General features: G+C 39.8%; 1 protein-coding gene across 2 annotated transcripts; it reads left to right on the top strand.

Moving 5' to 3' along the window:
* The first annotated feature begins 310 nt into the window (after window positions 1-310).
* LOC309638398 (HLA class II histocompatibility antigen, DO beta chain) lies at window positions 311-25,543 on the top strand. Of its 2 annotated transcripts, XM_082414364.1 has the most exons (6): window positions 316-7,937; window positions 20,062-20,331; window positions 20,793-21,074; window positions 21,528-21,638; window positions 21,900-21,931; window positions 22,097-25,543. In XM_082414364.1, the coding sequence occupies exons 1-6, from the start codon at window positions 7,847-7,849 to the stop codon at window positions 22,121-22,123; spliced, it is 813 nt and encodes a 270-aa protein (XP_082270490.1). In that variant the 5' UTR covers window positions 316-7,846; the 3' UTR covers window positions 22,124-25,543. The 2 variants fall into 2 exon arrangements, with proteins under 2 accessions (XP_082270489.1, XP_082270490.1); XM_082414363.1 differs by having other exon boundaries at window positions 311-7,937; window positions 21,900-25,543.
* The last annotated feature ends 1,530 nt before the right edge of the window (window positions 25,544-27,073 follow it).

Below are 27,073 nucleotides of genomic sequence, written 5' to 3' on the forward strand. Positions count from 1 at the left end.
CCTTTTGAATTATGGTTTTCTCAGGGTATATGCCCAGTAGTGGGATTGCTGGGTCATATGGTAGTTCTATTTTTAGTTTTTTAAGGAAACTCCATCCTGTTCTCCATAGAGGCTGTATCAATTTACATTCCCACCAACAGTGCAAAGAGGTTCCTTTTCTCCACACCCTCTTCAGCATTTATTGTTTGTAGATTTTTTGATGATGGCCATTCTGACAGGTGTGAGGTGATAGCTCATTGTAGTTTTGATTTGCATTGCATTTCTCCAATTAGAGATGTTGAGCAGCTTTTCATGTGCTTCTTGGCCATCTGTATGTCTACTTTGGTGAAATGTCTACTTTGGTGAAATGTCTACTTTGGTGAAATGTCTATTTAGGTCTTCTGTCCATTTTTTGGGTTGTTTGTTTTTTTGATATTGAGCTGCATGAGCTGTTTGTGTTATTTGGAGATTAATCCTTTGTCTGTTGCTTTGTTTGCAAATATTTTCTCCCATTCTGAAGATTGTGTTTTCATCTTGTTTATGGTTTCCTTTGCTGTACAAAAGCTTTTAAGTTTTATTAGGTCCCATTTGTTTATTTTTGTTTTTATTTTCCTTACTCTAGGAGGTGGGGTCAAAAAAGATCTTGCTGTGGTTTATGTCAAAGAGTGTTTTTCCTATGTTTTCCTCTAAGAGTTTTCTAGTGTCCAGTCTTACATTTAGGTCTTTAATGCATTTGGAGTGTATTTTTGGGTATGGTGTTAGGGAGTGTTCTAATTTCATTCTTTTACATGTAGCTGTCCTGTTTTCCCAGCACCACTTATTGAAGAGATTGTCTTTTCTCCACTGTATGTTCTTACCTCCTTTGTCATAGTTTAGGTGACCATAGGTGCGTGGGTTTATCTCTGGGCTTTCTATCCCGTTCCACTGATCTATATTTCTGTTTTTGTGCCAATACCATACTGTCTTAATTACTGTAGCTTTGTAGTATAGTTTGAAGTTGGAGAGCCTGATTCCTCCAGCTCCGTTTTTCTTTCTCAAGATTGCTTTGGCTATTCAGGGTCTTTTGTTTTCCATACAAATTGTAAAATCATTTGTTCTAATTGTGTGAAAAATGCCATTGGTAATTTGATAGGGATTGCATTGAATCTGTAGATTGCTTTGAATAGTATGGTCATTTTCACAATATTGATTCTTCCCATCCAAGAACATAGTATATCTCTCCATCTGTTTGTGTCATCTTTGATTTCTTTCATCAGTGTTTTATAGTATTCTGAGTACAGGTCTCTTGCCTCCTTAGGTAGGTTTTTCCCTATGTATTTTATTCTTTTTGTTGCGATGGTAAATGGGATTGTTTCCTTAATTTCTCTTTCTGATTTTTCATTGTTAGTGTATAGGAATGCAAGAGATTTCTGTGCATTAATTTTGTATCCTGCAACTTTACCAAATTCATTGATTAGCTCTAGTAGTTTTCTGGTGGCAACTTTAGGATTTTCTGTGTATAGTATCATGTCATCTGCAAACAGTGGCCGTTCTACTTCTTCTTTTCCATTTTGTATTTCTTTTATTTCTTTTTCTTCTCTGATTGTCATGGCTTGCACTTCCAAAACTATGTTGAATAATAGTGGTGAGAGTGGACATCCTTGTCTTGTTCCTGATCTTAGTGGAAATACTTTCAGTTTTTCACCATTGAGAATGATGTTTGCTGTGGGTTTGTCATATATGGCCTTTATTACGTTGAGGTAGGTTCCCTCTATGCCCACTTTCTGGAGAGTTTTTATCATAAATGGGTGTTGAATTTTGTCAAAAGATTTTTCTACATCTATTGAGATGATCATATGGTTTTTATTCCTTAATTTGTTAATATGGTGTATCACATTGATTTGCATATATTGAAGAATCCTTGCATTCCTGAGACAAATCCCACTTCATCATGGTGCATGATCCTTTTTTTTAAAAAAAAAAATTAATTAATTAATTTATTTATTTATTTTTGGCTGTGTTGGGTCTTCGTTTCTGTGCGAGGGCTTTCTCTAGTAGTGGCAAGCGGGGGCCACTCTTCATCGCGGTGCGCGGGCCTCTCACTATCGCGGCCTCTCTTGTTGCGGAGCACAGGCTCCAGACGCGCAGACTCAGTAGTTGTGGCTCATGGGGCTAGTTGCTCTGCGGCATGTGGGATCTTCCCAGACCAGGGCTCGAACCCGTGTCCCCTGCATTAGCAGGCAGATTCTCAACCACTGCGCAACCAGGGAAGCCCGGTGTATGATCCTTTTAATGTGTTGTTGGATTCTGTTTGCAAGTATTTTGTTGAGGATTTTTGCATCTATGGTCATCAGTGATATTGGTCTGTAATTTTCTTGTCTTTGTGATATCTTTGTGTGGTTTTGGTATCAGGGTTATGGTGGCCTCATAGATCGAATTTGGGAGTGTTCCTCCCTCTACAATCTTTTGGAAGAGTATGAGAAGTATAGGTGTCAGCTCTTCTTTAAATGTTTGATAGAATTTGCCTGTGAAGCCATCTGGGCCTGGACTTTTGTTTGTTGGAAGATTTTTAATCACAGTTTCAATTTCATTACTTGTGATAGGTCTGTTTATATTTTCTAATTCAGCCTTGGAAAGTTGTACCTTTTGAAGAATTTGTCTAATTCTTCCAGGTTGTCCATTTTATTGGCATATAGTTATTTGTAGTAGTCTCTTATAATCCTTTGTATTTCTGTGGTGTCAGTTGTAATTCTCCTTTTTCATTTCTAATTTTATTGATTTGCATCCTCTCCTTTTTTTCCTTGATGAGTCTGGCTAAAGGTGTATCAATTTTGTTTATCTTCTCAAAGAACCAACTTTTAGTTTTATTGACATTACTATTGTTTTCTTCATTTCTATTTCATTTATTTCTGCTCTGATCTTTATGATTTCTTTCCTTCTACTGACGTTGGGTTTTCTTTGTTCTTCTGTCTCTAGTTGCTTTAGGTGTAAGGGTAGATTTTTCATTTGAGGTTTTTCTTGTTTCTTGAGGTGAGATTGAATTGCTATAAACTTTCCTCTTAGAAAGGCTTTTGCTGCGTCCCATAGGTTTTGGGTCGTCGTGTTTTTGTTGTCATTTATTTCTATGTATTTTTAAATTTCCTCTGTGATTTCTGCAGTGATCTCTTGGTTATTTAGTAGTGCACTATTTAATCCCATGTATTTGTGTTTTTTACAGTTTTTTTCCTGTAATTGATTTCTAATCTCATAGCGTTGTGGTTGGAAAAGATGCTTGATACGATTTCAATTTTCTTAAATTTTTGAGGCTTGACTTGTGACCCAAGATGTGATCTACCCTGGAGAATGTTCCATGTGAACCTGAGAAGAAAGTGTATTCTGCCACTTTAGGTGGAATGTCCTATAAGTACCAATCAAATCTATCTGGTCTATTGTGTCATTTAAAGCTTGTATTTCCTTATTTATTTTCTGTCTGGATGATCTGTCCATTGGTGTAAGTGGGGTGTTAAAGTCCCCCACTATTACTGTGTTACTGTTGACTTCCTCTTTTATGGCTGTTAGCATTTGCCTTAAGTATTGAGGTGCTCCTATGTTGGGAGGATATTTAAATCATATTTATTTTATTTAAATCATAAATATTTATAATTGTTATATCTTCTTCTTAGATTGATCCCTTGGTCATTATGTAGTGTCCTTCATTATCTCTTGTAACAGTCTTTATTTTAAAGTCTATTTTATCTGATATGAGTATTGCTACTCCAGCTTTCTTTTGATTTCCATTTGCGTGTGATATCCTTTTCCATCCCCTCACTTTCAGTGTGTATGTGTCCCTAGATCTGAAGTGGGTCTCTTGTAGACAGCACATATATGGGTCTTGTTTTAGTATCCATTCAGCCAGTCTGAGTCTTGGTTGGGGCATTTAATCCATTTACATTCAAGGTAATTATCGATATGTATGTCCCTACTGCAATTTTCTTAATTGTCTCGGGCTTGTTTTTGTGTGTCTTTTTCTTCTCTCGTGCTTCCCACCTAGAGAAGTTCCTTTAGCATTTGTTGTAAAGCTGGTTTGGTGGTGCTGAATTCTCTTAGCTTTTGCTTGTCTGAAAAGATTTTGATTTTTCCATTGAATCTGAATGAGATCCTTGCTGGGTAGAGTGATCGTTGTTGTAGGTTTTTCCCTTTCATTACTTTAAATATGTCCTGCCACTCCATTCTGGCCTGCAGACTTTCTGATGAAAAATCAGCTGATAACCTTTTGGTGATTCCCTTGTATGTTATTTTTTGTTTTCCTTTGCTGCTTTAAAATTTTTTTCTTTTTATTTAATTTTTGTTCATTTGATTAATATGTCTTGGTGTGTTTCTCCTAGGGTTTCTCCTGTATGGGACTCTCTGCACTTCCTGGACTTGGGTGGTTGTTTCCTTTCCCATGTTAGGGAAGTTTTGTACTATAATCTCTTCAAATTTTTTCTCAGGCCCTTTCTCTTTCTCTTCTTCTGGGGCCCCTTTGATTCGAATGTTGGTGTATTTCATGTTGTCCCAGAGGTCTCTGAGACTGTCCTCAATTCTTTTCATTCTTTTTTCTTTATTCTGCTCTTTGGCAGTTATTTCCACCATTCTATCTTCCAGCTCACTTATTCGTTCTTCTGCCTCAAGTATTCTGCTATTGATTCCTTCCAGTGTATCTTTAATTTCAGTTATTGTGTTGTTCATCTTTGTTTCTTTGTTCTTTAGTTCTTCTAGGTCCTTGTTAAACATTTCTTGTATTTTCTTGATCTGTACCTCCATTCTATTTCTGAGATTTTGGATCATCTTTACTATCACTAGTAAAGACGAATTCTTTTTCAGGTAGGTTGCCTATTTCCTCTTCATTTATTTGGTCTTGTAGGTTTTTACCTTCCTCCTTTATTTGTAACATATTTTTTTGTCATCTCATTTTTTTGATGGGTGGGGCTGTGTTCCTGTCTTACTGGTTGTTTGGCCTCTGGCTTCCAGCTCTGGAGTTTGCAGGCCATTGGGTAGAGCTGGGTCTTGGTGCCGAGATGAGGAACTCCAGGAGATCTCACTCTGATTAATATTCCATGGGGTCTGAGGCTCTCTGTTAGTCCAGTGATTTGGACTCAGTGCTGCCACCACAGGAGCTCAGGCCTGACCCCTGGCGTCCTGGGAACCAAGAATCCATAAGCTGTGTGGCACAGAAAAAAGAAAAAAAAATGCAGAAGAATAACAAAGAATAAAAAATAAAATTAAATTAGAAAATTAAAAAATACATTAGGAAAAAAAATAAATGAAACAACAACAAGGCAAAACAAAACCACAGCAGCAAAAAAAAAAGAAAGAGGGTCCAGAAAAGTCCTTGGCTGGGGGGATGGGGAGGGGCTTAGGAGGGGGTGGGGCTTAGGGGGCGGGGCCTACGCTCAGGACCCATGCAGGTTCTGAGAGGGATGGCAGGGGCAGGGCTTAGGCTCAGCATGCCTGGAGGCAGCCTCGGAGGGCGGAGGTTCAGGCCTGGTACTCCAGCAGGCTCCTCGGGGCCCAAGTACACGGGGGGAAATGCTGGACCCGTTCCTTTCCCATCCTCTGATCCCCCAAAAGTCTATCCCCATCTCTGCTAATTCTCTTGCTGTAAGTGGGCCCCTCTGAGCGTGGGAACCCCTTCCCTCCCCCATCCGCCCCTCAGGGATGCCGGTCCTGTCACACCTCCACTTCTCTTCCTCCCCTCCCTCCCTCCCAAGTCCTACCCAGTCATGTGGGGGTTCCTCCTATCCCCTTAGGTGTCCGAGGTCCCCCACCAGTGCCTGGTAGGTGCTCTAGTTGTGAGGAGACATGAACTCCGCGTCCTCCTACTCTGCCATCTTGACTCCCCCTGTCATCTTTCTTCTTCCCACACTTCATATGCTTGGAAGTTCTAATCCTTCAGGATTTACATCTGGCTAGCAGTAAAAGTGGGAACATGAGACCTTGCTTGGGGTCTCATGCTTCACAGAAGCTTAGCATAAAACTCTCTATTAGAGTATCAGGGATCTGACCAGCTAATAAAGCCTTTGATTTACAATTTGCTATCACATTTATGGGTAGAGCTGTCCTGAGGGCATCTCAGCATATTTGGTAAGGCATAATTCAAGTATTCCAGGCTCACCTGGTCAATTACCATCATAATCCCACATTACACATCTATAAAAGCATGTGTTCCTTTAGGGAAATGAAGGAGAAAAAAATTCTATTGTATCTTCTCATTCAATGAAGTAGTGTGTGTCTGTGTGTGTGTGTGTGTGTGTGTGTGTGTGTGTGTATAAAATACATATACATATTTATTGTGGCTAATCAGTAATTTTTAAGGAATTCCAGATACACTTTTTGTTTAACTGTTTATTTCCTCTCTTTTGTCCACATGCACAAATGTGGAGTTATAAAATTCTCTGTTAGCCATGTGTATCAAATATCAACTTTATCAATTTCATCATGAACTCTTTCTTAGATGGTTAAAATTTTCTCTTCTTGTGTGCTCAAGCATTACAATGTTGATTTGATTCTTCCTGACATTACAGTGGATTGTTTCCCTGTCACTCCACTCAGGTTTTACATTTCTTGAGGACAAGAAACATGTCTGTTTCATCTTGCACTGTCCACAATATTGGGCTATAGAGCGCGATGCTAATTAAATGATAATGCACTTACAGACCACTTTGGCGAAAAAGGGGTCTTGCTCTCCTTAGTTATCAAATTTTTTTTTCCAGTTTCTTTTTAGCAGAAGATCTTGCCTTGTTCTAAACTGAGTTTATTGAAGCCACACAACTGGAACTTCCTCATTCCCCTCTTTATCACCCCAACGTTCCTATTTCATTCATGTATCTGAAAAAGTCTTTCTCTTTTTATTGCCATGTGTGACAATTATTTGGATTCCAATCAACATTTGGAGGGTAATTTCTCTTTTCTTCTCCTTTTTATCTTCAATTTCTCCTAAGTACAGGTGACTTTCACTTGACTCAGAAACTTAGGAAGGTCTTTTCTAGCTTAAAAGCAATTTTCCCTTAGCGTTGCTTTTCTCTCAAGAGAGAGTCTCATTTTTTCCCTTGTTTTCACTTCCAAAATTCCCGAAGGACTGCTTACATCTGCTGCCTTCATTTTCTCATTTTAATTCACTCTTTATCTTTTTGAAATATTGTTTCTACCTTTAACACTCTGTTCCACTGAAGGTTTTTGGTGCCCCATTACTTATAAAATGCAATAATGCCTTCTTCTCTTTTATCCTCATAGCCATTTTTGCAGTATTTTATTCTTTTGAGAATCCTCTCCCCATGTTTTTTTTTTTTTTTTTTTTTCTTTCTTCCCCTTATCTTGGTTTACAGGAAATCCTCTTCAGGTAATTCTCAGTCTCTTCAATTTCTTCTCTGATAATGCTTTCCTTAACTCCTCGTAAGGTCCATGCTTCAGAATGCTGTCTACTGTCTTCTTTATTTACACACTCTCTGTAGGCAATGTGAACCACCCCATTGGCATGGAGATCTATTAGTCACAGCAGGCCAGGGACAGTGCTATATGAGGATAGTAAGATCCATGATAAACAATCTGCCCAGTTCTTCTAAGACCACATACCTTGCAGAGTAGTATTTTCTTTTTCTCCTAACCGGTTTCCTTGTACCTGAACTGCTGCCAGTGATTCTGCAGGTAAATAGTTCTTGAGTGGTAACAACTTTATGAAAGTATTCTACCCAGCACCTAATGACACAAAGCTCCTCTGTCTTGATTGGTTATCCATGTGAGGAGTTTCCAATCCTGGGGAGGCCAGAAAGTTATCTCTATTCTTCATGAATATTTTTGACTGAGTTGTGTGTGGGCAAGCCCCATTCTGAAGAGGTGGAGGATTTTTCTGTCTCGCTTGTTTTCTTCCAGAATGGGTTCTATTTGGGTTCCCTGGGTGGTGGCTTTGTTAGTGACGGTAATCAGGCTGGATTCCTCCATGACTCAAGGCAGAGATTCTCCAGGTAAGGACACAGTGATTTCTTTCAGGTATACATGCAAAAACTGGCGTGGGGGAGGAAGGCCTTTCCCTACAGGTCCAGGCTCCAGTCCAGACTGGAAGTGGCTTCTGGGTTCAAAGAGAGTCTTCTTCCCTTTGACAGGAAATTATTCCTTCCCTCTTTACCACATGCAATGGACAAGCAGGAAAAGGGTCTTCCTGTCCCAGAGCCACGGATGCAAGGAGTCCAGAGGCAGGAAAAAGGGAAACATTGCTTGCTTAGGGTCCTTATGGTATTAACGTCAGTCTGGAGAACTGTAAAAAATTGAGGCAGTCTGAGAATAGCTGCTATCCTTCAGCCAGGAGTTTGATGATTGTGACTGTTTCTGTATGTATCCAATTGGGGTATATGTGAACAAAAGAACTTGGAAACGAAGGTTGCTTCATTTGACATTTTTAAGCCCCTATAATATGGTCAGACTGTATGAAGCGATCTTGAGAAATGAGAGAAATTGAATGTATTAGCCCTGTCCTTGTGTTACCAGGTACATGTATTTACTGCTGTTATTTTTCTAGCTGAGGAGTTAAGCTATGCAAACATGAAGTGGTATTACATTCTGAAAACATATTTATCAGAAGAAAACAGGATATAATGTGCTAAAAACCAGAACCCCTTTGAACGTCAAAGTCTCATTAAACACAAAAGAGGAACAAACCTAGGGGTGTGGGGTGTGGGTGTGAGGAGATCATTATTCTTGGAGAACAGAAACCTCTCCGAGCTTATAATATCCATTGAACAACAACAACACATACACAATCAGTAAGATCTAAACTGTGACACAGATCTGACTGAAAACTAACTTTTAAAAAATTTTTATTTAGAATGTAAGACAAAATAGAGATTTGGAGATTAGAGCCTTGTTTGAAATTAGCTGAGTTCGAGATGAGTCTGGCTGACCCAGGAAGGATGCTGCTGTCCTGACACTCAGTCCAATAGTTCCTCTGAACGTAGAAATGAAGGAAAATCTACACTCGAGATCAGTAACAATTATCCTTCAAGTCTCAACTGAAATGCCATTTCTTCAGGGAGATCTTTCCTGATCAACTTACATTATTAACCCATTTGAATGTCCTTTTATATTGTTCTCAAATGCACAGAATGGAGTTAATCTTCCCCAGTGACTTCACAGCACCTTGTAATCATTGATCAGAACAAGGACGCTCTCCTGTGTTCCCTTGTCTCCATTCTCACTCCCTCCCTTCCATTCTAATGTGTCTGGTATGTCTTTAAGTATGAGGATGGCTTTTAAGAAGATGTAGCATTGTTTTCCTGTGTGTATTTTAAAAAATTGTTTTTATTGGAGTGTAATTGCTTTACAATATTGTGATAATTTCTGCTGTACAACGAAATGAGTCAGCTATATGTATACATATATCCCCTTCCTCTTAGACCTCCCTCCCAACCCCGATCCCACCCATCTAGGTCATCACAGAGCACTGAGCTGAGCTTCTTGTGCGTTATAGCATGTTCCCACTAGCTATCTATTTTACACATGGTTGTGTATATATGTCATTCCTAATCTCCTAATTCGTCCCACCCTCTCCTTCACCCCTGTTTCCACATGTCCATTCTCTATGTCTGCATCTCTACTCCTGCCCTGCAAATAGGTTCATCTGAACCATTTTTCTAGATTCCACGTATATGTGTTAATATACGGTATTTGTTTTTCTCTTTCTGGCTTACTTCACTCTGTATGACAAACTCTAGGTCCATCTACATCTCTGCAAATGATCCAATTTCCTTCCTTTTTATGGCTGAGTAATATTCCATTGTATATACGTACCACATCTTCTTTATCCATTCATCTGTCGATGGAAACTTAGGTTGTTTCCATGTCCTGGCTATTGTAAATAGTGCTGCAATGAACATTGGGGTACATGTGTCCTTTTGAATTATGGTTTTCTCAGGGTATATGCCCAGTAGTGGGATTGCTGGGTCATATGGTAGTTCTATTTTTAGTTTTTTAAGGAACCTCCATCCTGTTCTCCATAGAGGCTGTATCAATTTACATTCCCACCAACAGTGCAAAGAGGTTCCTTTTCTCCACACCCTCTTCAGCATTTATTGTTTGTAGATTTTTTGATGATGGCCATTCTGACAGGTGTGAGGTGATAGCTCATTGTAGTTTTGATTTGCATTTCTCCAATTAGTGATGTTGAGCAGCTTTTCATGTGCTTCTTGGCCATCTGTATGTCTACTTTGGTGAAATGTCTACTTTGGTGAAATGTCTACTTTGGTGAAATGTCTATTTAGGTCTTCTGCCCATTTTTTGGGTTGTTTGTTTTTTTGATATTGAGCTGCATGAGCTGTTTGTGTTATTTGGAGATTAATCCTTTGTCTGTTGCTTTGCTTGCAAATATTTTCTCCCATTCTGAAGATTGTGTTTTCATCTTGTTTATGGTTTCCTTTGCTGTACAAAAGCTTTTAAGTTTTATTAGGTCCCATTTGTTTATTTTTGTTTTTATTTTCCTTACTCTAGGAGGTGGGGTCAAAAAAGATCTTGCTGTGGTTTATGTCAAAGAGTGTTTTTCCTATGTTTTCCTCTAAGAGTTTTCTAGTGTCCAGTCTTACATTTAGGTCTTTAATGCATTTGGAGTGTATTTTTGGGTATGGTGTTAGGGAGTGTTCTAATTTCATTCTTTTACATGTAGCTGTCCTGTTTTCCCAGCACCACTTATTGAAGAGATTGTCTTTTCTCCACTGTATGTTCTTACCTCCTTTGTCATAGTTTAGGTGACCATAGGTGCGTGGGTTTATCTCTGGGCTTTCTATCCTGTTCCATTGATGTATATTTCTGTTTTTGTGCCAGTACCATACTGTCTTAATTACTGTAGCTTTGTAGTATAGTTTGAAGTTGGAGAGGCTGATTCCTCCAGCTCCGTTTTTCTTTCTCAAGATTGCTTTGGCTATTCAGGGTCTTTTGTGTTTCCATACAAATTGTAAAATCATTTGTTCTAATTGTGTGAAAAATGCCATTGGTAATTTGATAGGGATTGCATTGAATCTGTAGATCGCTTTGAATAGTATGGTCATTTTCACAATATTGATTCTTCCCATCCAAGAACATAGTATATCTCTCCATCTGTTTGTGTCATCTTTGATTTCTTTCATCAGTGTTTTATAGTATTCTGAGTACAGGTCTTTTGCCTCCTTAGGAAGGTTTATTCCTAGGTATTTTATTCTTTTTTTTTGCGCTGGTAAATGGGATTGTTTCCTTAATTTCTCTTTCTGATTTTTCGTTGTTAGTGCATAGGAATGCAAGAGATTTCTGTGCATTAACTTTGTATCCTGCAAGTTTACCAAATTCATTGAGTAGCTCTAGTAGTTACCTGGTGGCATTTTAAGGATTTTCTATGTATAGTATCATGTCATCTGCAAACAGCGACAGTTTTACTTTTTTTTTTTTTTCCAATTTGTGTTCCTTTTATTTCTTTTCCTTCTCTGATTGCCATGGCTAGGGCTTCCAAAACTATATTGAATAAGAGTGGCAAGAGTGGACATCCTTGTCTGGTTTCTGATCTTAGTGGAAAGGCTTTCAGTTTTTCACCATTTAGAATGATGTTGGCTGTGGGTTTGTCATATATGGCCTTTATTATTCAGTGGGCCAAAAAGTGCCTTTGGTTTTTTAAGTAAAAATAAAAGGCACATTTTTCATTTTCACCAAGAACTTTATTGAACAACGTATTCACCATTTTTTTTACACTACCTTCTCCCAGTTTTCAGGCAACTTCATAATTCCATCTTCCCAAAACTTTTTATATTTTTGAGCAAAGAGCTGTTCCAGGTGCCTTGTATGGTCTTCCAGGGAATTGAATTTTTTTCCATTAAGAGAATATTGTAAAAACCGAAATACATGGAAATCCGAAGGCGCAATGTCTGGTCAATACACCGGATGAATCAGAACTTCCCAGTGAAGCTGTAACAGTTTCTGCCTGGTCATCAAAGAAACATGCGGTCCTGCATTATCCTGATGGAAGATTATGCGTTTTCTGTGATAATTCTGGAAACTTTTCGTCGAGTGCTGCTTTCAGTTGGTCTAATTGGGAGCAGTGCTTGTTGGAATTAATCGTTTGGTTTTCTGGAAGGAGCTCATAATAGAGGACTCCCTTCCAATCCCACCATATACACAGCATCACCTTCTTTGGATGAAGACCGGTCTTTGGTGTGGTTGCTGGAGGTTCATTTCGCTTGCCCCACGATCTCTTCCATTCCACATTATTGTATAGTAACCACTTTTCTTCGCCAATCACAATTTGTTTTAAAAACGGAACGTTTTCATTATGTTTCAGTAGAGAATCACATGAGGAAATATGGTCAAGAACTTTTTTTCGCTTAACTTATGTAGAACCCAAACATCAAAGCCATTAACATAACCAAGCTGGTGCAAATGATTTTCAATGCTTGATTTGGATATTTTGAGTATGTCAGCTGTCTCCTGCGTGGTATAACACTGACTGTTCTCAATTACTGTTTTAATTTGATCACTATCAACTTCAACTGGTCTACCCGACAGTGGAGCATTGTCCAGTGAGAAATCTCCAGTATGAAACTTCGTGAACCACTTTTGACACGTTTGATCAGTCACAGCACCTTCTCCATACATTGCACAAATCTTTTTGTGCGTTTCAGTTGCATTTTTACCTTTCTTGAAATAGTAAAGCCTAATATGTTGAAAATGTTGCTTTTTTCTTCCATCTTCAATATTAAAATGGCTACACAAATATTCACCAATTTTGATAATTTTTTAAAAATGTATGCTGATATGACAGCTGTCGTATACAATCTAACAAAACTGTTTTGAAAGAATTTAAAGACAACTAAGTTCTACTAGAGCCATCTTACAGAAAAAACCACACAAACTTTTTGGCCCACCCAATATGTTGAGGTAGGTTCCCTCTATGCCCATTTTCTGGAGAGTTTTTTTTTTTTATCATAAATGTGTGTTGAATTTTGTCAAAAGATTTTTCTGCATCTATTGATATGATCATATGGTTTATTTATTTATTTATTTGCTTGTTTGTTTATTTTTGGCTGCATAGGTTCTTTGTTGCTGTGTGCGGGCTTTCTCTAGTTGTGGCGAGTGGGGGCTACTCTTCATTGTGGTGTGCGGGCTTCTCATTGTGGTGGTTTCTCGTTGTGGAGCACAGGCTCTAGGCACACAGGCTTCAGTAGTTGTGGCACGCAGGCTCAGTAGTTGTGGCTCACAGGCTTAGTTACTCCGCGGCATGTGGGATCTTCCTGGACCAGGGCTCACACCCATGTCCCCTTCATTGGCAGGTGGATTCTTAACCACTGAGCCACCAGGGAAGCCCGATTATATGGTTTTTATCCCTTAATTTGTTAATATGGTGTATCACATTTATTGATTTGCGTATATTGAAGAATCCTTGCATTCCTGGGACAAATCCCACTTGACCATGGTGTATGATCCCTTAATGTGTTGTTGGATTCTGTTCGCTAGTATTTTGTTGAGGATTTTTGTGACTATGTTCATCAGAGATATTGGTCTGTAATTTTCTTTTTTTGTGTGTGATACCTTTGTCTGGTTTTGGTATCAGGGTGATGGTGGCCTCATAGAACGAATTTGGGAGTGTTCCTCTCTCTGAAATCTTTTGGAAGAGTTTGGGAAGTATAGGGGTCAGCTCTTCTCTAAATGTTTGATAGAATTCGCCTGTGAAGCCAACTCGTCCTGGACTTTTGTTTGTTGGAAGACTTTTAATCACAGTTTTAATTTCATTACTTGTGATAGGTCTGTTTATATTTTCTAATTCTTCCTGGTTCAGTCTTAGAAAATTGTACCTTTCTAAGAATTTGTCCATTTCTTCCAGGTTTTCCATTTTATTGGCATATAGTTGTTTGTAGTAGTCTCTTATAATCCTTTGTATTTCTGTGGTGTCAGTTGTAATTCTCCTTTTTCATTTCTAATTCTATTGATTTGCATCCTCTCCTTTTTTTCCTTGATGAGTCTGGCTAAAGTTGTATCAATTTTGTTTATCTTCTCAAAGAACCAACTTTTAGTTTTATTGACATTACTATTGTTTTCTTCATTTCTATTTCATTTATTTCTGCTCTGATCTTTATGATTTCTTTCCTTCTACTGACGTTGGGTTTTCTTTGTTCTTCTGTCTCTAGTTGCTTTAGGTGTAAGGTTAGATTTTTCATTTGAGGTTTTTCTTGTTTCTTGAGGTGAGATTGAATTGCTATAAACTTTCCTCTTAGAAAGGCTTTTGCTGCGTCCCATAGGTTTTGGGTCGTCGTGTTTTTGTTGTCATTTATTTCTATGTATTTTTTAATTTCCTCTGTGATTTCTGCAGTGATCTCTTGGTTATTTAGTAGTGCACTATTTAGTCCCATGTATTTGTGTTTTTTACAGTTTTTTTCCTGTAATTGATTTCTAATCTCATAGCGTTGTGGTTGGAAAAGATGCTTGATACGATTTCAATTTTCTTAAATTTTTGAGGCTTGACTTGTGACCCAAGATGTGATCTACCCTGGAGAATGTTCCATGTGAACCTGAGAAGAAAGTGTATTCTGCCACTTTAGGTGGAATGTCCTATAAGTACCAATCAAATCTATCTGGTCTATTGTGTCATTTAAAGCTTGTATTTCCTTATTTATTTTCTGTCTGGATGATCTGTCCATTGGTGTAAGTGGGGTGTTAAAGTCCCCCACTATTACTGTGTTACTGTTGACTTCCTCTTTTATGGCTGTTAGCATTTGCCTTAAGTATTGAGGTGCTCCTATGTTGGGAGGATATTTAAATCATATTTATTTTATTTAAATCATAAATATTTATAATTGTTATATCTTCTTCTTAGATTGATCCCTTGGTCATTATGTAGTGTCCTTCATTATCTCTTATAACAGTCTTTATTTTAAAGTCTATTTTATCTGATATGAGTATTGCTACTCCAGCTTTCTTTTGATTTCCATTTGCATGTGATATCCTTTTCCATCCCCTCACTTTCAGTGTGTATGTGTCCCTAGATCTGAAGTGGGTCTCTTGTAGACAGCACATATATGGGTCTTGTTTTAGTATCCATTCAGTCAGTCTGAGTCTTTTGGTTAGGGCATTTAATCCATTAACATTCAAGGTAATTATTGATATGTATGTTCCTACTGCAGTTTTCTTAATTGTCTTGGGCTTGTTTTTTTTTTTTTTAATTTTATTTATTTATTTATTTACTTATGGCTGTGTTGGGTCTTCGTTTCTGTGTGAGGGTTTTCTCCAGTTGCGGCAAGTGGGGGCCATTCTTCATTGCGGTGTGCGGGCCTCTCACTATTGTGGCCTCTCTTGTTGTGGAGCACAGGCTCCAGATGCGCGGGCTCAGTAATTGTGGCTCACGGGCCTAGTTGCCCCGTGGCATGTGGGATCTTCCCGGACCAGGGCTCGAACCCGTGTTCCCTGCATTGGCAGGCAGATTCTCAACCGCTGCGCCACCAGGGAAGCCCCTTGGGCTTGTTTTTGTGGGTCTTTTTCTTCTCTCGTGCTTCCCACTTAGAGAAGTTCCTTTAGCATTTGTTGTAAAGCTGGTTTGGTGGTGCTGAATTCTCTTAGCTTTTGCTTGTCTGAAAAGCTTTTGATTTCTCCGTCAAATCTGAATGAGATCCTTGCTGGGTAGAATGATCTTCGTTGTAGGTTTTTCTCTTTCATCATATTAAATATATCCTGCCACTCCATTCTGGCCTGCAGAGTTTCTGCTGAAAAATCAGCTGATAACCTTATGGGGATTCCCTTGTATGTTATTTTTTGCTTTTCCCTTGCTGCTTAAAAAGATTTTTTTCTTTTTATTTAATTTTTGTTAGTTTGATTAATATGTGTTTTGGTGTGTTTCTCCTAGGGTTTATCCTGTATGGGACTCTCTGTGCTTTCTGGACTTGGGTGGCTATTTCCTTTCCCATGTTAGGGAAGTTTTTGACTATAATCTCTTCTAATATTTTCTCAGACCCTTTCTTTTTCTCTTCTTCTTCTGAGACCTTTATAATTCGTATGTTGGTGTATTTAATGTTGTCTCAGAGGTCTCTGAGACTGTCTTCAATTCTCTTCATTCTTTTTTCTTTATTATGCTCCTTGGCAGTTATTTCCACCATTCTATCTTCAAGCTCACTTATTTGTTCTTCTGCTTCAGTTTTTCTGTTATTGATTCCTTCTATTGTATTTTTCATTTCAGCTACTGTGTTGTTGATCTTTGTTTATTCTTTAGTTCTTCTGGGTCTTTGTTAAACATTTCTTGTATTTTCTTGATCCATGCCTGAGTTCTATTTCCAAGATTCTGAATCATCTTTACTATCATTACTCTGAATTCTTTTTCAGGTAGGTTGACTATTTCCTGTTCATTTAGTTGATCTTGTAGGTTTTTATCTTGCTCCTTCATCTGTAACGTATTTTTTTATTGTCTCATTTTTTTTTTGTTTTTTTGGTTGGGTGGGACTGTGTTCCTGTCTTATTGGTGGTTTGGCCTGAGGCTTCCAGCCCTGGAGTTTGTAGGCTGTTGGGTAGAGCTGGGTCTTGGTGCTGAGATGAGGACCTCTGGGAGACCTCACTCTGATTAATATTCCCTGGGATCTGAGGCTGTTAGTCCAGCAATTTGGACTCAGTGCTCCCACCATAGGAGCTGACCCCTGACCCCTGGCCTGGGAACCAAGATCCTGCAAGCTGAACAGGGTGGCAAAAAAATAAAAAAGGGCAGAAAGTAACAAAGAGTAAAAAATAATATAAGATTAGAAAACTAACAGATATGTTAGAAAAAATAAAATATAAATGAAACAACAACCAGAAGGTAAAACAGAATCACAATAGCAAAAATATAGGAAAAAAAAGGCCGGAAAAGGCCTTGGCTATGGGGGGTGGGGCTTAGGCATGGGCAGCTTTTAGGCGGGGGCGGGACCTACGCTTAAGCCCTTGGGGTGGGGGGTGGGAATTAGGCTCAGCGCCACTGGAGGGGCCCTGATGTGCCTCTGGCCTCAGAGTAGGGATGATCAGGCCTGAGACCTTAGCAAGCTCCCTGTTCACCTCTACTCTTCTTCCCCCACCCCCTCTCTCCCACACCCTTAGGACCCACGTGGCAGGAGGGGTCCCCGGATGGTGGAGGACTCAGGGCCCGAGTAGGCAGGGGAAATGCTATCCACGTTCCCCCGAGTCCTCTGAAACTCCTAGGGTCCCTCCGGGCACGGGAACCCCTCCCCTCCCCCAGCCACCCCTCAGGGGCACTGGTTCCCTCCAACCTCCACTTCTCTTTCCCTCTCGCTCCCCCCATGTCCTCCCCAGTCACTCGGGGGTTTCTCCCGTCCCCTTGGGTGTCAAGGTCCCCCACCAGCCTCTGGTAGGTGCCCTAGTTGCGGGAAGACACGAACTCCGCGTCCTCCTAGTCCGCCATCTTGACTCTGCTCCCTCCTGTGTGTATTTTTATTTTTTACTTTTTATTTATTTTTATTAAAAAAAAATTTTTTTATAAATAGGTACCAGTGTTTTGAGGTGCACATTTATTAAATCAGAAAGACTCTGTTCATGTATTCTTTATTTATTTATTTTTAAAATTTACTTATTTTTGGCTGCGTTGGGTCTTCATTGCTGCACGCAGGGGCTATTCTTCGCTGCGGTGTGCGGGCCTCTCATTGGGGTGGCCTCTCCTGTTGTGGAGCATGGGCTCTAGGCACGTGTGCCCCAGCAGTTGTGGTGCACAGGCCTAGCCACTCCCCGGCATGTGGGATCCCCCCAGAGCAGGGTCCGAACCCGTGTCCCCCACATTGGCAGGCGGACTCTCAACCACTGCACCACCAGGGAAGCCCCTGTGTGTATTTTTAAATTTTAATAAATGTCATCGTGCGATGAATCACATTCTGTTTCTTTTCTTACCTAACACAATGCTTTTGAGCTCTACCTCAGTGTTTGTGTTTGTGAATCCAAACCTGTCTTTACTGATAGGGAAGCAGGCCAGGGAAGGGAAGTGTCTGTTTCTATGTAAAATAACTAGATATAGAACTAGAACTTAAGTGAACTGAGACCAATCCAGGTCCGTTTACCAGTTTGTCTCTTAAAATTGTCTAGATCTTCAAATCTAAGACAACTATCACCACCTTAGTTTGTTTGGGTTGCTATGACAAATGCCACAGATTGCATTGCTTATAAACAACAGAAATTTATTTCTCAAAGTTCTGGAGGCTGGGAAGTCCGAGATCAAGGCTGCAGCATGGTTGTGTTCTGGGAAAGGCTCTCTTTCTGGTTCAGAGCTGGCACCTTCTCTCTGTGTCATCACATGGTGGAAGGGGCTAGGGAGCTCTTTGGAGCCTCTTTTCTAGGGACACTAATCCCTTTCATCAGGAATCCATGCTCCTGACCTAAGTACCTCCCCCAACACCGCTGACTAATACCATTACCCTTGGGGGTTGGGATTTCAACATGTGAATGGAGGCAACACAAACGTCCAGACCACAATACACAATCATACTTTTTCTTACCTGTGAAGACTGATTAAATAGCTTTGGGAAATTAAATTGTTTTGGAGAACATGCCAATTAGAAAAGAGTTACATTGTATGAAAGTTAGTATAGATTTCAAACTAATCACTATCGATACTAATAAGGTACTTTGAAAGTGGAAAATCATAATGGAGAATGGATTTGCATTTTTATTTATTTATTTATAGTTTATTTTTTAAAAAATTATTTATTTATTTATTTTTGGCTGCGTTGGGTCTTCGTTGCTGCACGCGGGCTTTTTCTAGTTGCAGCGTGCGGGCTTCTCATTATGGTGGCTTCTCCTGTGGTGGAGCACGGGCTCTAGGCGTGCGGGCTTCAGTAGTTGTAGCACACAGGCTCAGTAGTTGTGGCTCGCGGGCTCTAGAGTGCAGGCCCAGTAGTTGTGGTGCACGGGCTTAGTTGCTCCGTGTCATGTGGGATCTTCCTGGAACAGGGCTCAAACCCATGTCTCCTGCATTGGCAGAGAGATTCTTAACCACTGTGCCACCAGGGAAGTCCCTAAAATTTATTTTTTATTGAAGTATGGTTGAATCACAATGTTGTGTTCATTACTGCTATACAGCAAAGTGACTCAGTTATACATTCTTTTTCATATTCTTTTCCATTATGGTTTATCACAGGATATTGAAGGATTTGGATTTTTAAATTCATTCTTCAGTGGAAGTGTTTAATATAAAAGCCTCCAGAGAAGGTTTAAGTTAGCCCTATATTCACCATGTTATTACAACTGCTAGAACTGTGCATACAGGGCCAATGATGATGATGATGATAATAAAAGGCATTTTCAAGTCATGAATTAATATTATTTTACCCAACATAGATAGAGGTAATGAGGTCATTACCTTACTAGAGCCAACAGAGGGGATGAGGTCTCTGAGTAATTGTGCAAAGGAAAATGTCCAGAAGAAAATTCATTAAAAAAAAATTTTGTTTTTGGCTGCGCCACCTGGAATCTTAGTTCCCCAACCAGGGATCAAACCTGCGCCCCCTGCAGTGGAAGCACAGAGTCTTAACCACTGGACCACCAGGGAAGTCCCCAGAAGAAAATTCTTGAGAAAACCCATAGTGAGTGGAAAGTAGAAGGGGAGATTATTTCACACCTACTATGAACCTAATCTGAATTTCTTTACCCCACCTCCATCCTCCTTTCACTTTACTCCAGAAGGAACATATAGAATTAACCTACTAACGGCAAGAATACTATTGAACTATTCCATACAGGGCTGGGAATTCTTGGGCTTCTGAAAGCTTGGCTTGGAGAAACTTAGCACAGTGTCTGGCAAAACGCAAACAGTCTATAAATATTGGTCAAAGGAATGAATATTTGTTGAATGAAAGTTTATGTCTCTGGACTCATTCTGACTTACTTCTTTGGGTTACATGTCTCCTGTTTGGCTGGCCTGGTAAGCTGGACCTCAGGCTTCTTTCAAAGAAGAATGGATGTCTCTTTGCTAAGAGGAACCAGGGTGGGGCCCAGGGGAGCAGAGGCTACTTTGGCCGATTTACTGAGGTCAAAGGCCTCCTCTCCAATCAATGTGGTCTGGCATAATAAACCAGGTATGGGTTTCCTAATTGGGGCTGGTTCATAGTCTTTTTTTTGGTTTTCTAGAAGATTTTGTGATTCAGGCAAAGGCTGACTGTTACTTCACCAATGGGACAGAAAATGTGCAGTTTGTGGTCAGATTCATCTTTAACCTGGAGGAGTATGCACGTTTTGACAGCAACTTGGGGATGTTTGTGGCCTTGACGGAGCTGGGCCAGCCTGACGCTGAGCTGTGGAACAATCGGCCCGATATACTGGCAAGGAGTAGAGCCTCTGTGGATGCTCTCTGCAGACACAACTACAAGCTGGGTGCACCCTTCACTGTGGGGAGAAAAGGTGAGGTGTAAGGTGGGGACTGCAGGGGTTCAGGAATCTCCCCCGTGTGAGCCTGGCCGTGGCTCTTCTTCCTTGTACTGGGCAGTTTCCTGCTTCAGGATAGATGGGTCAGGAACAGGGAGTCTGTATATATTCTGTCCTCAATTGTGACTCACTCACTATCCTCAGGGGTCAGTTCACGGTGGTCTTGGGTCCCAGACCCACAGTTCTCAGGGACTTTAAGGGCTAGTGTCTTCCCAAATAAAAGGGGCAATTGTGGGCATGTGATAAAGCCTAAATCCTCCTTGCGACACTAACATATCCAGTGTTTGAGTCTTTGGGGGTGAGATTTTCCCACATTTCCAGTTTCTACTTGGGTGATTTGGGAAAGAGATTTGGAGCTGAGATAACCTTTAATGAAACTCCTGTGTTGGCTTTGTGGATTTCCTTCACCATGTCTCATTTCTTCTCTCCCCCGCTAGTGCAACCAGAGGTGACAGTGTATCCAGAGAGGATCCCAGCCTTGCAGCACCGCAATCTGCTGCTTTGCTCTGTGACAGGTTTCTACCCAGGGGACATCAAGATCACGTGGTTCCGGAATGGGCAGGAACAGAGAGAGGGGGTCATGTCCACTGGCCTCATTAGGAATGGAGACTGGACCTTTCAGACAATGGTGATGCTGGCAATGACACCTGAACTTGGAGAGGTCTACACCTGCCTTGTTGATCATCCCAGCCTGCTGAGCCCTGTTTCTGTGGAGTGGAGTGAGAATCAGCTTATACTTTCTGGACGAAACTCGGCCAATCTGACTCAAGACCTGTGTTACCTCTGTGTTCATCTTGGCTACAACACTAGTTCTTCTTCCCTCTGATCTGAGGGAGTCATAGAAATTGGGGTCTTTGGGTTGGGGTGGGAAAAAACATGGCAGATAGCTATCCTTGGATCTTCCAAGAAATATGGAGGTGTAATCACCTTGTCACTTACTTCCAACTTTGGGAACTACTGTCCTCTAATGCTTTGGTCTTGGCATTTAGGGGGGCATTATTATTGGCTATAAGAATCATTAACAGAAACTCCATGAGTACAAACCTTGGCTTCAAAGATGTAGTCCTTCCCTAGATAGCATTGGATTGGTGTCCAGCACAGGTTCTGGGATTTCAGGAAGGTACACCAAATATTGGGAGATTTTGGCTCACTTTAATACATGTTTTCCATAGGAGCTCAGTCTGAATATTCTTGGAGAAAGATGCTGAGTGGAATTGCAGCCTTCCTGGTTGGGTTAGTCTTCCTTCTGGTGGGGATCGTCATCCACACCAGGGCTCGGAAAGGTAATGAGCTCTGAGGAGTACCCTTGCCACCTGCCCCCTGGTTTTCCCCACTTCCCACTTTTCCTAACGTCTAAGATGCAAGGCAGGGAGGGCTGATCATACCTCTCAGGGATCACTGGGATAGTTTTTCCTGAAGCCAGAAACATTCCGGGGGGTAATCGGAGATGGAGTTCTGATACTCTGGGTCATCCCCCATCGCTCAGGATAATCACAACATTTGGTTCTAACTGGGGCATCCTATTTCTTCCTTTTTTATTGTAGGACGTGTGGAGACTCTGTTGTCTGGTGCTGAGGTAATGTCTCCTTCCTTAGCTTTTGGTGCCAGATCATTCACCCATCCTTTGGCGGAGGGAGGGTCACGGGGATAAGATGTAAGTGACTCTGGCTGGGTGCGCTGCCTGCTGAGTCCCTGTGCTGGAGGGTGGGGGACTCACGGGACTTTATCACTGTCCCTGCAGGTCCCAAGAGCAGTTCTTCGTCCATAACCACATTAAGGTCCTAATAGAAGCTTCTCCCCCTGGAGCCTGAAGAGGGATCGAGTGGTCCTGGATTAAGTGAAGGACATTCATGAGGTCAATGTTCTGGATGACTCGTTTCCATGCGACCTTGGAGGAGTCCTGAACTGATTCTAGAGTCTTGTGTTCTGAGATCACGCATCTCTCATCCTTGTGCCCTTCTTCCTCCTCCTTGTCTATACTAGTCCCCATTTCCAAGGACAGTGTCCAGAAATTCCCCTAAGACCTAGCTCCTTCCAATCCCAAACTTTACTTTTCTGTGGTCCAACCCTAACCCTCTAAGTCGTGATCTCCATCTTTCTCTCTTCCAAAGGCAGCCCCACAGTCTTCAGAAGACAAACGTTCAGATAGTCACTGCTCCCTTTTCATTGTTTTTTAAAAGACTTTTTCCTTTAAAATAAAACTGAGATAGAGATAACCACATAAAATGTATAATTCAATACATGACTTAAGGCAAAACCCCTGTAATCAATGCTCAGTTCAAGAAATAGAACTTTTCCAGCCGCTGCATAAGTCTCCCTGCTGCAGGCCAATCAAAGCCCACTCCCTCCTCTCAAAAGTAGTCATATCCTTGCAAACTATTTGGGCCTTGAATTTCCTTTGAGGGATGATTTTTATTACACTTACAATTTAAAAAAAATCATCTGTAGGACTATACAGATTGTCTAATTTCGGGGTCAGCTTTGGTAAATTTTGTGGGGTAGATTAATTAGGGTACAAAGTATTTATCATTCCTCTCATGGAGATGTAGCTGGCCCTGGACTTAGACCATTCTGAGAGTACGTCTAAAGAAGGCTTACAGCTTTTACTTTCCTATTGGAAGTCCTGAGCCATCAGGTAAGAAGTTTGCCTTCAATGCTGATGGGACCACATAGGCCACGTTAGAGGCACTGGAATTGCTGAGGGAGTGAGTGTCTCCGTGTCCCAGTTGAGCCTCCAGAGGACCCCAGCCCCAGCTACCATCTGACTGCAACCACATGAGAGACCCTCTGTGAAAACCACCTTCTAAGCTCAATCAACTCCCAGAACTGTGAAAAATCATTAAATGGCTGTAGTTTTAAGCCACTAAGTTTGGGTATAATTTGTTATACAGAAATAGATCATGAAATGTTGTTTTTGGGTGTAATTTGTTATACAGAAATAGATCATGAAATGTTGTTTTTCAAAGAATTTTATCAAAACAACAAATCAACCGGCACAAAATTCTTTATATACTGTTAGTATCTTTTAATGTTTGTAGAATCTGTAGGAATGGCATCTTTTTGTTACAGATGTTAGTAATTTGTAATTTGGATTTTTCTTCCTTATCAGTCTTGCAGGTGGTTTATCAAAAAAAAAAAAAAAAAGAAGAAGAAAAAAAGAAAACTCTAGCTTTGTGATTTTCTTTATTATACATCTATTGTCCATTCTATTTCCTCTCTTATCTTCATTATTTCATTTGAATATATATGGAAGGGTTTAATTCTGGGCTCTCTTTTTTGTTCCACTGGTCTATGTGTCCATTTTAATGCCAGTACTATACTGTTTTTATTACTATAGTTTGAAACCAGGAAGTGCGAAACCTCTGGCTTTGTTCTTCCTTCTCAGGGTTGCTTTGGGTATTCTGGGTCTTTTGTAGTTTATGATTTTTTTGCTATACAGGTTGCTAGTCCTACCTCGTTCACTTAAAACTTGGTATATTAGTCCTTTGCATGGCTATATCACAATTCATCCATTCTCTCTCTTAAAATTAAGACTGTTTCTTTTCTCTTCAATTACTTTTTTTATATGTCATCTGGGGCACATGTATGAGAATTTATTTAGAATGTTTTTATCTAGGATGGAAGTCTGGGATTATCCAACTACCCAAAGGGATATATACCAATATTTAACATATTTTATAATTTTTTGATGTACAGAATTTCATAATCAAGACAAAGTTGTCAGTTTTTCTTTTTGAATTTGGAAATAATTTTGTTATTCCTAACCTGGTGCAACAAACATTCAATTACAAGTCTCTTTAAGCTCATGTAGGATTGTTTCTTTTAGATAGATATTGTCTTAGTCCATTCAGGCTACTACAACCAAATACCATAAACTGAGTAGCTTATAAACAGCAGAAATTTATATCTCACAGTTCTGGAGGTGGGAAGTCTGAGATCAGGATACCAGCAAGGTCGGGTTCTGGTGAAAACCCTCTTCTGGGTTTGCAGACTGTCAATATCTCACTGTGGCCTCACATGGTGGAAGGGAAGACCCTGGTCTCTTTGGCCCTTTATAAGGGCACTAATCCCATTCATAAGGGGTCCACCTTCAGGATTTAATCACCCCCCAAAGCTCTACATCTTAATACCATCACATTAGGGACTAGGTTTCAGCAGATACATTTTGTAGAGGCACAAACATTCAGAACATTACAGATATATGGGTGTGGATTTTATTGTTGTTGTCAATCATGTAACATTTGCACTTTAATTTTTTAATAGATACCACCAAACTCCCACTCATCCATGACGCTACTAATAATATATGAGAGAATCCATTCCCACAGACTCTTGTAAATCCTTTATTTAAAAAAAACAGACTATTATATTTGCCAATTTGGGGGAGAAATATTTCATCACATTGCTGTTTGAATTTGTATTTTTTTCTGATTATTGGTGTGTTTGAGTAAATATTTTATGTTTATTGGCCTTTGGTGTATTTGCTTCTGTAAATAGTCTGTATCTTTGCTCACTTTTCTGTTGTTTATTTTTGTTCATTTATTTGTTGATTTGTTGGCAATTTTACACAATAAGAAAGTTAGCCCATTGTCAGCCTTGTGTGTTGCAAAGTTTTCTGAGCTTTACATATTTCTTTAAAATTTATTTAATCCATGCAAATAAATTTAAAATTTTTATTCAAATACATATTTTTCTTTATGTCTTCTAGACTTTCTGTCTTGCTTAGGAAGACTCTTTTTCTTTTAAGAAAGATTATTTTAACAGGCTTCTTGAGGTATAATTTACTTACCACAAATTCACTCTTTGTACATGTAAAATTTAATGCTTTCAGTGAATTATAGTTTTTTTCTTTTAATTTATTTTTTATTGAGGTAACATTGGTTTATAACACTATATAAGTTTTATGTTACAACCTTATATTTCTACTTTTGTACACACTAGAGCATGCTCACTGCCAGATTTAGTTTCCATTCATCTTCAGAGAGTTTATCCCCTTTACCCATTTCACCCTTCTCCCACTTCTGGGTATTTATCCAAAGACTATGAAAACTCTAACTCGAAAAGATATATGCGTCCCCATGTTTATCACAACATTATTTGCAATAACCAAGATATGGAAACAACCTAAGTGCCCACCAACAGATGAATGGATAAAAAAAACTGTGGTATATATATATGTGTATATATATATATATATATATATATATATATGTATACACACAAACACGCACATACAATGGAATACTACCAGCTGTAAAAAAGATGATCCCTGGTGGCGCAGTGGTTGAGAATCTGCCTGCCAATGCAGGGGACACGGGTTCAAGCCCTGGTCTGGGAGGATCCCATATGCCACGGAGCAACTAAGCCCGTGAGCCACAACTACTGAGCCTGCACGTCTGGAGCCTGTGCTCTGCAACGGGAGAGGCCCGCGACAGTGAGAGGCCCACGCACCGTGATGAAGAGTGGCCCCCCCCACTCGCCACAACTGGAGAAAGCCCTTGCACAGAAACGAAGACCCAACACAGCCAAAAAAAAAAAAAAAAAAAAAAAAAAAAAATTCTATGAGAACAAAGTTAAAAAAAAAAAAAAAGATGAAGTCTTGCCATTTGCAACCACATGGATGGACCTTGAGTGTATGACCCTAAGTAAAATAAGTCAGATGGAGAAAGAGAAATTATGTATGATTTTACTGATATGTGGAATGCAAAAACAAGTAAATAAAGACAAAATAAACAAGACATATCAAACAAAAATAAATGCTTAGATACAGAGAACAGAGTAGTGGTTACAGTGGTGTCTTTTGATTGGTTAATTCAATCTATTTACATTTAGGGTGAATATTGATAGATGAGGATATGGTACTGCCATTCTATCTTTTGTTTTCTGGTTGTTTTATATCTCTATTGCTTCTTTTTTCTTTGTGTTTCTATCTGCCATTTTAGTTTGGTGGTGTTAAAGGATGTTTTTCTCAGTTTCCTCTTTTTTAATGTTTCATGTCTCTATTCTAGGTTTATGTTTTGTTGTTACCATGAGATTTGTATAAAATATCTCATATATAAAATAGTCTTTTTTTCTGCTGATAGCATCTTATCTTCATTTACCTATATGGCTTCTGTATTTTTCTTCTTCCCTTTTTATGTTTTTGTTGTCTCAAATTATCCCTTATGTTGTGTTTGTTCTCAAATTGAAGTAGCTCTAGTTATTTTTATGCCTCACCCCCTTCTTTTACCTTTACGCTACAATAAGTGTTTGAAAACCTATTCTGATACAGAGCTGCAATTTTCTGATTCTGTCTGTGTATCACCTTACTTAAAGTTGTGTGTACATTTTACCTTTTTGAAAGCAGCTCTTTTGCCCCTTTCCTATTTGCCCATTTCTGTTCCCCTCTAACCTTAAAAGAACCTAATTATAGGAATGAGATCACTAGGCAATTGAAACTAACTCCCGACTTATGCTCTCCTGAATGCACACCATGCCTTGTCTAACCTGTTGATTCTTTTCCTAGATAAAAAGCAGTTAAAAAATGACTAGCTCTCTACCCGCAGCAGCCCAACCCCCCAAGCAATCCTGCAGGAGATCACGCAGGCAAGATAACATCTGAAGAGAGTCAGCCAGTCTGCACTCAATGGAGAATGATGCAGAACCCAGCCTCCTGACTTGGTGATTCACTGAGATTCTTTCCCTCCATTTTTCCCTTTAAAAACTGTCATGGCTGAGC

Source organism: Balaenoptera physalus (assembly GCF_965194825.1).
Source record: "Balaenoptera physalus genome assembly, chromosome: 11".
Lineage (NCBI taxonomy): Eukaryota > Metazoa > Chordata > Mammalia > Artiodactyla > Balaenopteridae > Balaenoptera > Balaenoptera physalus.

What these genes read in the sequence shown, in the direction of transcription:
- LOC309638398 (XM_082414363.1), top strand. Translation starts at nt 7,847, where the DNA reads ATGGGTTCTATTTGGGTTCCCTGGGTGGTGGCTTTGTTAGTGACGGTA. An exon ending in CTTCACTGTGGGGAGAAAAG is followed by an intron (nt 20,332 to 20,792) that starts GTGAGGTGTAAG and finishes CTCCCCCGCTAG; the next exon opens with TGCAACCAGAGGTGACAGTG. An exon ending in CCACACCAGGGCTCGGAAAG is followed by an intron (nt 21,639 to 21,899) that starts GTAATGAGCTCT and finishes TTTTTATTGTAG; the next exon opens with GACGTGTGGAGACTCTGTTG.